Source organism: Hydra viridissima, unplaced genomic scaffold (assembly GCF_058129835.1).
Source record: "Hydra viridissima isolate aposymbiotic clone 2 unplaced genomic scaffold, HvirCarnegie_v1 scaffold_17, whole genome shotgun sequence".
Classification (NCBI taxonomy): domain Eukaryota; kingdom Metazoa; phylum Cnidaria; class Hydrozoa; order Anthoathecata; family Hydridae; genus Hydra; species Hydra viridissima.
Window position 1 is genome coordinate 1,592,793 of NW_028324316.1, and position 11,980 is coordinate 1,604,772.

Sequence of the window (11,980 nt, forward strand, 5' to 3'; positions counted from 1 at the left end):
TTTTTGAAATGAACTTCTCAGCTTTGTTGAGGTGGACTCGGTAGCTTTATAAATTTTAAATATTGCTCTTGAGGATTTAAATTATTTTTTTTAGTTTTTGTTAAAAAAATTAAATTTGTCGTTTTTTTTTTCACTCCACTTCTGATATTTGTACTGTCTGCCCCGCATGTTACTACGTTACTGCTATTGATAACGTCCTATTTTATGTAAAACTCCAAAATCGTATCTTTAAAAATGACTTTAGGCAATCCAAAAATTTTTGTTAAAATTTTTCGAGTTTTTTTTAGACTTTCTGATTTATACATTGCAATTCAGCAGTAAGCCCCACACTGGGTCATTGTATTCTTATAATAAAATATGAAAATTTCATATTTCAAAACCTCATAAGAAATGTTTTTCCAGGAAGCCTACAATCTATATGTTTTTCGTAATAAAAAAATTTAGATAAAGTGGATCGGTGAAATACAGGTAGAAAGTTAATATTTTTTAAATATAAGTTTGGTGGCGATTCGTATATCTATGTAAAACGTTTTGGGTTTTAGTTCTCCAAACTTAATGTAGATTTTACTTAAGATGAAAAGTAAAATCTAAATTAAGTGTATCATTTGCGATATCATTTTTCGTGTTATTTCTTAAGTTTGAGCAATTACGTACTTATAAATGGATGTTCAATGCATTGTTTCAGAAAAAAGATATTCGTGTTACGGAATTGTTTAGATAACAATTGGGAAACAATAGGTGATAATTGAAAATCGTGGGATTATTTTAATTTTATTCGACGTCGGAAAAAGATGATCTCGACTATCAAATAAAAATATTTCAAAATATTTTTCTGAGCAGCTATACATAAATGAGTATGACAGAAAACTTCAATACTAATCAAGAAGATTATATTTTGCTTGAAAATGTTGATAACGAAATTGAAATAGTTGTGGAGGATTTTATTGAGCTAGATCTTGAAGTGTTAGCGGACTTTTTATCATAGGAATTAGAGCTTCAGCAATTTCTACTGAGAAGTCGATTGCAGAAGAAGAAACAAAAAAAGCTGAAAAAAAAGATAGTGGTTATTATTACCTTTACAGATGTTTATTCATGAAATGTTGGAGAATATAGTATTAGCAGAATGAAGATTTAGTTGATCTGGAAGAGATTTGTTAATATTAATGGATAATGGCACTTCATGATTTAAAATAGTTAGTCTCCACATGCCATTTAATTGGCGATAACTATTGATTTTAACAACTGCAAAATGATTTTTTTTATTTTCATTGTAACAGTCAAAACCATGTTTTGATGCAAATGCTTTTAATTGTTGATGAATGCTTATCACATGTACTTTTTTTTTTCTTCCAACTCTTGTGAGTGTGTTACACATATAACAGGTTTCTGTGTGTTCAGAAAAAGTAAAGAATTTATCACTCCTCTCAACTTCAAAGCCTTTTTTTGATTTTAAATCTAATCTGCATAAGACCATGTAACATGATTTGCATAAATATTCAGGATGAACTTTTTGATTGTCTGAGGTTATATCCAGCTTGTAAAAACTAAGAATTGCTTGTTTAAAGATAACAACAAGTTTTAATTGATAGTGACAAGCCTGTTTTATTATGCAGCTACACATTCTACATAAATGTTTTATATATTCCTCATGAAGACTCAATATTTATCTCTGTTAGAACCTAAATCTTTTAGATCATTTTAATCATCGTGTCGTGTTTTACGAGAAAACTTTTTAAGGTACTTTTGAACTTCCGTCAGTGTTAAAACAAAAAACCGCATTTTGTAATGACTTATGAAAAATTAAAATGGCGATTGTCAACGGTGGTGACTACAAGCAAGTTTATATTTTATGATATAGACAAAAAAAAATTCAATTATTTTTTAAAAATTTTGATAGCGATTACTAGCTAGGCGGTCATATTGCTTTCAATATTTGGCCCCACTTCCCCACACCAACCCTTTCAAATTCAACCATTAGCTCTATATTTAATTTGAAGTATACACTACAGTAACATTACAGAAATATAGAACATACAAAAGATATGCTAAGACTCTTGCATTTATTTAAAAACCATTCCAGATTTCAAAAATCCAATTCCTTAAACATGCAATAAAATCATTTGCATCTCTGTCTGGAGCAGGTCAAGCATCCATTTGCTCTTCCATGGAGCGGTATTCCCAAACTGGGACAAAGAAGTTTAACAGATCGAAATTCTGATTGATGAAGACCAACTTCTCAGTGGTTTTTAGAGACAACCTGCATCTCATTTCGTGAACCACCTGTCCAGCTTCACTAAAGGCCCGCTCATATGAGGCTGGCAGGCAATAATATTCTCCTACAAGTCCTGCCAAGTGGGCACCCCTCTGCGATGTGTCCTCCACCAGTCAAGGACATCAACCTTCGAATCTATCACAGTTGTTCCTCTGAATTTTGCCCACTCAACGGTAATCAGAGGACCCTTAGCTGTAGCATTTGTCTGCCTAAGGTGACTGGACACAGTTTAAAAGGAAGGAAGGTGGTTAAATGTTTAGTAAACTTCGTATAACTTCGCTTACTTTAATCTAAAATTGTTTAAATTCAAATTCGTTAAACTTTGACACACATCCCCACCCCCACACCCCACCCCCACACCGTTTGACATCGTATCCTCAAATTAAAATTTTAGTGGCTTTTTCCGATTGCATTAAGATTAGTAGAAGTATATTTAGCTAATATATAATAAATTTATTTTATATTATACTTAATAGCAATTACCTCTGCTGCTGCCTTCCAGAATTCAGTCTCACCATCATCTTCAAGAAGCTCATGGGTGATCTTATCTGGAACATTGATTGTACCTTGCAGTTTTTACATCCAGTCTGCTGTTGTAGGATGACTGGCTTTCAGTTTGTCAAAAATCTCATCCCTGACACCATAAGCGTTCAATTGTTAGCCTTTCAAGAAGGGGTGTTGTAGGCAGCCTACAGCATAAAGTGTTGTTTACGTAAGAATCGTATTGTAAAACGAGTTCAATTTATTAATATATTATAATAGTATTGTTATACAAAGATGCGATAAACACAAAGAAGAGATTTTGTATCAGTTGGTAGAAGAGTTGCTCGAGTCCGTTGGTATTTGACTGGTTACTTCAAGAGAACGAGGCTTTCATAATCGCGCTATTTATACATATTAACTAGGTGGACATTAATTGTTTTATGACGGTTTGATTACCACAACATAAAACATGATGTCACATCCTCCTCTTGGGTATTGTTTCTCGAGTTCTACAATGAACTCAACCATGAAAGGACCTACTTCAGTGGCACTGTTCTTTCTAATTTCTTTGACCCTCAGAGAAGCACACTTATCCACAAGACGAACAATGGCTGTCAGTGCTCTATCCATTGTAATTTTCTTATCACTCGACATTGACTCAGAGATGATTCGACATGTGGTCAGGAGTGGCAGAATGGCTGCAACAGCAAACTGTTCATCCGTAGGAATGGGTGTGGTCCATTCCTTTTTTTCAGCCCTGAGAGCACACAACAACCCGTTTCTTGACCACTTTGTGTGATTCAAATATTTTAACCAAGTTGTCCAACTGGGTAAAAATGTTCTGACCAGAGTGCTATATAATTATATATATATATATATATACATATATATATATATATATATATATATATATATATATATATATATATATATATATATATATATATATATATATATATATATATATGTATATATATATATATATATATATATATATATATACGAACGGGATAGAGTAACACATAGAGAAAGGCTGATTGTCAGTTGCAAGGTAAATCATGAGCTTCATGTTACCACGAAGTTAAGTGGTGCTCTGTGTTGGATAGCACAGATTCTTTCTGGTTTTTAGAACCCTTTTTCTTTTCATTTGACCTAAAAAAAATTGTGTACATTTGCTATCGTTGAATTAACTTCGGATACCGTCGTTTGCATCAATAAAGAATCATATAAATTTGACATGAAGCCGTATAACTTCGCTATATCGCATCGTAGCATGCATTATTTAACTAAGTTACCAGTGCTAACTGTTTCCAGTTCATCTTCTGCCTCTTCAACTTTGTCCTCCTTGGCAGCTTCTGTCTCGTCTTGTATCTTTTGATTCTAACACATTTCGATGTACTAATTCTTATGGTTGGACCTCAGGTGACCACTCAGGGTCTGTGTTGACCTAGAATTCATTTTTAGGTCCTTCTTGCAGATATTGTACACATCTTAGGCCTCATCTTCCCTGTATTCCTTCAGGAAGTACAGCCAAACCAGCGAGCGATGGGTCTTTGGCATATTTGTTTGATGTTTTACAATGTTTAAATTGTGTTAAATAACATACACAAAGTTATAAGGTTTTCAAATTCGTTAAATATAATGTAAACAAATTTATACGATTTTCATAACCGTAAAATTTTGATTTACAACTTTTTGCAGCTCTCAACATCGTTTTAATTAAGTTTTTAAGGCTTTTAAAGGTTTTCAAAGTCGATTAAAAATTAAAGCTACAACTTTTTACGGCTTTCATAACCGTTTAATTAATTTTTTTTCTAAGTTTAACGGATTTCAACTTCGTTTAATATAAGAAACGTCGCCTAACTGATGTCTTTCAAAGTCGAACAAAAAATATACGAATTTGAAAACCGTAACTCGATCGTTTTATCTCTACTGCCTGCCATGCAGTTGTGTTATTAACCTTCTAGCATACAGCATTGGGTAGTTGAGAACTTAAAGGTACATAAACTATCTGACAAATACTCATTAATTGAAATTTGAGATTTCTGCACAAGCAATTAATAAATCACTATGTTGGCTGCTGCCAACCGTTGCAAGTTGGTTAGTAATTATCATTTTAGACCTAATAACTATGTTTCTTTATAAAATGACAGCTTATACAAATAATTTTTTCTTCGCTACTATTAAAAAAATTAACTTTAAACAAACTAAAATTAAAACTTATACTTAGCTTTATTGAGAATTTGTATTTTATATGAAAAAGAAAGTTAAACAAAAAATAAAAAGATTTTTTAGTTGAAACTTACATATTTATCAATATTTGAACTCAAGATAAAACTTCATTATCATCAGTTTCTTAATTTTCAAATAAGCGTTCGTTAACTCCGCCGCCATCTAGAGAGGCCAAAACTTGCTTCAAAAAATTTGGCGTATACACTATCCAGTTACATTTTGAGATCAGTGGGTAACGCTAGAGCTTGATACAACAGTTTCATTAATTGTTGTTCTGAATTTTTTCATAAGTTTGTTATTTTTTATTATATGTTTATATATATATATATATATATATATATATATATATATATATATATATATATATATATATATATTATTATATATTTTTATGTCAATAACCATCATCTTTTCTCATTCCTCGAGATACACCATAAGCGAAATACTTTTTATTACCTCGATACCCTTGCTTTCGACAGAAATAAATCAGTTGCATTGTGATTACCATTTACCACTTCTGTTAATTTCTTTAAAATTGCAGGAGCTGAATAGCATCTAATTCAGGCTCCAGCTTTTCCTGGATTATCTAGAGACAATTCAGACCCTATTCGTAGCGCCAATAGTTTCCAATTTAACTTTTTAATTGGATAAATTGACCAGTCGGGATATTTGTTTTTAAAAGGGCTAATTGGAAAATCTTGGGCAGATACAGTTTTCAGAATTGAACACGAAACTGATTGAAAGGACACAAGAGAGAGACCAAAATATTTGCTTGTTATCAAATATCTGTTAATTTAAAATATGCAACACTTGTAAAAGATCAGCTGTTGTGAGATCAAGATCGCTATTTGGTAAAATTCAATGCGTTTTTTATGCTAAGATTTAAAACTTTAGAAAATACCTGTATAGTTCTAAAATCGCGTAAATTTCAAACGCAAATCATTTCACTAAACTGAAATAAGTTATTATTTTTTAATTTTATAAAAAAAAGTTCAGAAAGGGAAAAATGAAATTGATAATCTTCATACTTATTAGCTCTTCACAATTTTGTAATACTCTAGACTCCTATATTTCATTCCAATGATCGGTATAATTTGGTTAGATAAGGTTATCTTTAAACAGCAAGGTGATCAGCAGTGCTTCGGACATATATGTCGACACCGCAATACTCAACAAAAAACTTTCGAAACGAGGTTTTTTATCTGATGTTTTTCTGGGATTTCCATAGAGCTATTAGCTAATGCCGCGATTTTCATTGGATATATATCTATTTTTTTATGCTGCCAAACCAATAAGAATATTTCGCAGCTTTTGGGTAACACTCAGTATGCTGAGTAGTCGCTTTCAAAACAAAGTTTTTTTTTTGTGAAGTGGTGAAACTAGCTCAAATTTATAACTTAATACCTTGAGTTTAAATGAAGTTTTTAAACATAAACTGCAAATCCCAAGCAATCTTAGCTCTGAACTAACTATGAAACCAAATGAAGGTGAAAATCAATTTTATACTTTAACTGTCACTGCTTTATAAGTGTAGCGTTGCGGCTACCATCTCTTTTCATATATATATATATATATATATATATATATATATATATATATATATATATATATATATATATATATATATATATATATATATATATATATATATATATATATATATATATATATATATATATATATACATATATATATATATATATATCCCCCTTCCTAAATGTAATTTTTCCTTTTTTCCCTTCTTTCAATTTTCTAAAAAGAAGGGAAAAAAGGAAAGTTAAATTGGTTCAGAAGTTTATTTTGGTTAAATGCAAGCTAATCTTGTGATTAGCATGATGTCATTAAATAAAATTTTATGATTTACTAATAAAGACTTTTAAACTTTATTTTGAACTTTTCTTTCCCAATTTAATTAGTTTTTTTTTACAGATTTCTGTTATCTAATTTAAAGGTTCTTTGTTTATTGACTTTGAAATGGATCTTTCGGCATGTGAGATCTTTAAACATCTTGGTGTGCTAATTGTTGAAGGCAGGGTTCCAGAAAATAAATGTGGAAGAAAAGCTGGTACCCACTCATGGCCATTAACTAAGAACTCATTAAAGGAATGCTGTAGTGTTAACTTGTCATACCAAGAAAATGAAGTATGCTTTGGTCTTCTTTATCTTCTCTTTTAAAAGATAATGATAATAATGATAATAATGATAATGATAATAATTATTATTATTGTTGTTGCTGTTGTTGTTGTTGTTGTTGTTGTTGTTGTTATTATTATTATTATTATTATTATTATTATTATTATTATTATTATTATTATTATTATTATTATATGATGATAATGATGATAATGATGATTGATATTATGATTTTTTTTAGCTTTGCAGTTTGGTGGCAAGCACAAGATTGAAAGTTGATTCAGCATTCAATAAGAAACAAGTGGTTAACATAGATGTTTTGTGTAATCAAGATGATTCTTTTAAAGAAAGATTGTCAATAGCAAACTCTAAATCTATTCATGATTGTTTTTTATTGGAGCAATGGAAAATAGAAATAATGAAAAAAAGGTGTTTTTTTTTTCTCTATCTTTCAAATTTTTTTTAAAAAAAAATTGTAAATTTTCAAGCTGTTAAGTTCCTCATAGGCTATTTTTTATATATAATGAGCTGACAGACTATTTCAATTAAGAATTTTTCCATGCACCTATATCAGCTATTTTAGAAGGTTGAATTCAATTTTAATTTATTCTAGTGACAATAGTCAATATTCAAATACTGATGCTGTGTTTCAAGCTGTCCGCTCATTTCTTCATTTTTCACAGCTGAGTGCATGGTGGAGTAAAACAAATGGAACAAATCCACTCAATATTATTTTTAAGTAAATCAAAATTGCTCTAGTTTTTTGTTAACATTTTTGTTCATGAGTTTTTGTTTGTTATTGATTTTTTTTTAATAAATAGAATTTCTTCATGCTCTTCAAAGTCAAATTTTGGAAAAGTTCCTATATTTCATGCCTTTCCAAAACTAGATGTATCCAATTCAGAATACATACAAGTAATGGTATCCTCTCTTCCTAGAATGGAACTATGTAGCTTATCATTTTTAATAAACCAATCAAAAAATGCATCAGTTTCAAATATAAATACAAGTTCAATTCAAAGTTCTTGGCTTATTGACAGCATTACTCCAGAACGAAATACTCTAGACTCTATTGTTGGGAAACGCAAGGATGACAATATAGATTTATATTTCTCAGAGAATTGTCATCTTGCAAGTAATAATGTTTTCTATATTGGAGTTAAAAATCTGAGACTAGATCCAACTGTTGAAATAGCAGTTGACACCTTAAAAAAAAATCAGTCATCAGAAAATTTTAAAATGAATGCTGAATCTAGCTGTAACATGCAAGACAGGAATAGAGTCTTAATTGATTTAATGCAAGACTTTGAATTGGGAAGCAATAGCAAAGAAATCTATTTTAATCAGACACACCACCATTCAGAGTTATCTCGGCAACATTATTTACACAGTAAAGTAGAGCTCCAAGCTAAAAATCTCAATCTAAAAGCACGAAGTAAATCTGTTTCACCACATTTTGCAGCAAGATTTCAGGTAAATATGTAGAAAATGTTGCTGAGTTCCTATGGAGCTAATGTCTGTTATTACTTATATGTTAAAATAAATTATTTTAAACTATTAGTTTTTTGGGTTTTTAGGCACTTGTACAAGATAATATAAAAACCAAACCTATTGCTGCTCGAAGGTTACTAATGGGTGGTGCAACAACTGCAGTGTTTAATGTAAATACTGGTCTACCTCTTTCTTCAAGTCCTGTAAGTGCTTTTTAAAAAGAAAAAATGTTAAAGTACAATAATATTTTGGTATTATAAATGGTTCATCAATCATGGACATTTTTAGGCTCCCATAAAAAAAGCTCGGAAATCAAGCATTGGAAATTGCTGTGAAGATTTTTCAAGCAGTAGCTCCTCAGATGAATATCTTCCATATTCTTTAAGCAAAAGTGCACCTGCTTCAACAAGTCTTTTAGGAAATTTTGAGGTGGAAAATTTGATTATTACTTAAACAGAAAAAAATTTAAAAATGCAGAATTACATTACTATATAATTACTTTAAAAGGAAAGTAAATAATAAAATTGTAACTTAAGCAAATTATTATTATTTAACATTAGTAGGTTGAATCAATGTTGCTTTTAAAATTTATTTTGAAATTAAGAATTTTGATTTTAAAAATATATATTTAAGGAGTCAGTTTTAAAAGGAAGAATGCCAATCAATGGAACAGTAGAGGTAATATTTATCATGTAAAAAAATTGAGCTGAATTTTCTTAACTTTATACCTACCATTCTGCGTTCTTTTGATTTTTTTTTTTTTTTAATGTGATTTTGTGTTATAAAATTTCAAATAGCTATAAATTTCTAAACTATTTTGATATTGGAAATTTTTTTATTAAAGGTTTTTTCAAAAGTTTATGTCTTTATTTATTTTATTAAAACTGGATTCGTAACCCCTTACAATTATGTTTAAAATTTCCATATTCAACAACAATATTCTTTTTTAAACCAATTTTCATAATCAGCATATGAAGAGCTGCATGTTAATCTAACATTTGGTTTAGCTGATATTTCTTTTCCTTGTGTTTTATAACTTGTTTTTATGCTGAAATATATTTTTCTTGTATAAAATGTTTAAAAAGTTTTTAGAAATTTTCTATTTGTTTTATGTATTTAATCATAATTACATGACTAAAGACCTTCATGTATTAAAATCATAAATATGATGTATTGTATTTCGTTTCTATTTTATGTAATAAATTGTTTTTTTCTATTTTGCCAATTAGGGTTTTCGCGCTGAACTTGGCGCAAGTGGTTCATTTTGTCCAAAGCATGTTATGCTGCCAGTTAAAGTTCATTACTTTCAGCTTTCAGAAGACAAAAGTGTTCCTTCACCTTATCTGGTTAATAAAGCTTCAATTATTTTTCTCTATATTTTTATTACAGTTTTATAAGTTGTCTATTAATTGCATTATTAATTAATTTGCATTATTAATTAATTTGCATTATATTTAATAAAGTGATAATGGTAAACAAACAAGAAGAAATTTGATTTTAATAACTTTAAAATTAGGCAAGTTCTGTTTGTTGTTTAAGAAAGTTTTCATATTGAACAAAATGTATTTTTTTTATATGTCAAGGGTCACATAAACCTACGTGATAAACTTCTGCCAGGAAAGAAATACAGAATTCCAAATAAGGGAACAGTACAATTAGTAAGTAATAAATTTTCTTTTCCTGCATTCTTCTCTTTTCACAAGCGAACGAAATCTTAAAAGAAGCATAATAATACTTGATGAAGTTTTATCAATCTGCACCGCTTTAGACGGTGTTCAATCCAAATGACACGGTGGTGAAAGTGTTTATCGTGTTGTACAATTACACTGACATGCCGCCATCTTCTAGAACATTTCTCAGACAAAGAATATTTTCAAAACGGAAGGATCTAAAAACGCTGGTATTTTTATTTTGATTACAAACACGGAAGTTTAACATTCCGATATCGACTTTAATGGGCGATATAAAACCTTTAGTTGAAGGAGATTTTATAACACAAATTGATATTTGTTTCAAACTATGAGTTTTTTTGTTTCGGTTTAAGATTTTAATGTTTTTTTAAACGTAAATCATAATCCTATAAATATCTTATTTTTAACAGCAAGATGCACAAATACTTCATTACTTAGTTCATTTAAGGTATGTTTTCACTTCTCATTTTTTTATCGATTTTACTGAGGTGTGAACCTTTTTACTGAGGTGTGAACGCGTGTTTCATCATTTTATTGTGGTGTGAATGTGTTTTATTGTTTTATTGAATTTGTCTTAGTTTTATATCATCCAAGCACTCGCACATCTATCTCCATACGGATATTCAAATTTTGTTTCCACAACAAACTCCAGACGGCTTCATGTTTACAATTACTGACGGTCCAAGTGATCCAAAATATACACCATTTTTCCGTGATGTTTCTAATCAGAGCAAAGACTAAAAAAATAACGAAGAATTAAAATTTCTTTTTGAAAAATTTCAATAAGTTAATACAATCGCAAAGTGTTGCATCTGTAGAAAATATTTAAATATAGATTTTAAATTATACAAACCTAATAATTTAAATTTCTGCTGACACATGCTCAATTTAAAATTTGATGCCCTTTATTTCGTCTTGTTTTTTATGAATTGTTTTTCTACTGCTATTTTTATTTTTAGCGGACTTAATAAAGTGCAGTTTTTTTCTTTTCTTTTTTTTTCTTTGTCTTTTTGCTATGTTAATATAAATCGTGTAAATAATGTCTTATATGTAAGTTATTTCAAAAGAAAAGTATTGTAGTTCAGTGAAATAGAAAAATGTCCCTATAGGTAGATGCACCTCAAAAACCAGAATGATTACTTCAGCGCCCTTAGGTATGTAAACACCCTTAGCTAAGGGTGTGAAACATCTTCATAACTTAAAGTGCCAGTTTCTTCGAAGGAGAAAGAAGCAGGGAGGGAGAAGAAAATCAACGCCTTTTTTTGTACCCATTTAAATTTAAAGTTTTTAATTAGGGAATTAAAAATAATCTTTTTTGAAAATTCCAAATATTTCTCATTTTTGATGAATAAAACTTTTTATGGATAAGACTTTTACCGCAGGTATTTTTTCGGACTATATGGTATTTACACTAGTTAACAAAAAAAAGAATTTTAATGCGAGCAACTACAACGACAAAGGAAGATTAAAGCTCAGAAGATTAACTGCGATATTTTACAGCTAAGATATTAGAGGAGAATTGTTTGTCAGGTGTGATCGATCCTTTCTTTTACATAAAACTTTTATTTCTCTAGTAATTAACTAATAAAGTCTATGACTGGTTATTTTCAAACCCTAATATCTCAAAAACCTTTTAACATTTTGATCTGGAATTTTAAGATCTCAATCCTTGAATAAG

The 11,980-nt window shown here is 29.6% G+C and overlaps 1 protein-coding gene across 1 annotated transcript; it reads left to right on the forward strand.

Moving 5' to 3' along the window:
- Nucleotides 1–6,277: 6,277 nt before the first annotated feature.
- Nucleotides 6,278–11,400, forward strand: LOC145183612 (uncharacterized). The gene is made up of 13 exons (XM_090074579.1): nucleotides 6,278–6,474; nucleotides 6,939–7,129; nucleotides 7,362–7,549; nucleotides 7,734–7,859; nucleotides 7,942–8,593; nucleotides 8,698–8,814; nucleotides 8,900–9,040; nucleotides 9,245–9,289; nucleotides 9,841–9,957; nucleotides 10,195–10,269; nucleotides 10,380–10,511; nucleotides 10,713–10,750; nucleotides 10,881–11,400. The coding sequence occupies exons 1-13, from the start codon at nucleotides 6,459–6,461 to the stop codon at nucleotides 11,041–11,043; spliced, it is 2,001 nt and encodes a 666-aa protein (XP_089930705.1). The 5' UTR covers nucleotides 6,278–6,458; the 3' UTR covers nucleotides 11,044–11,400.
- The last annotated feature ends 580 nt before the right edge of the window (nucleotides 11,401–11,980 follow it).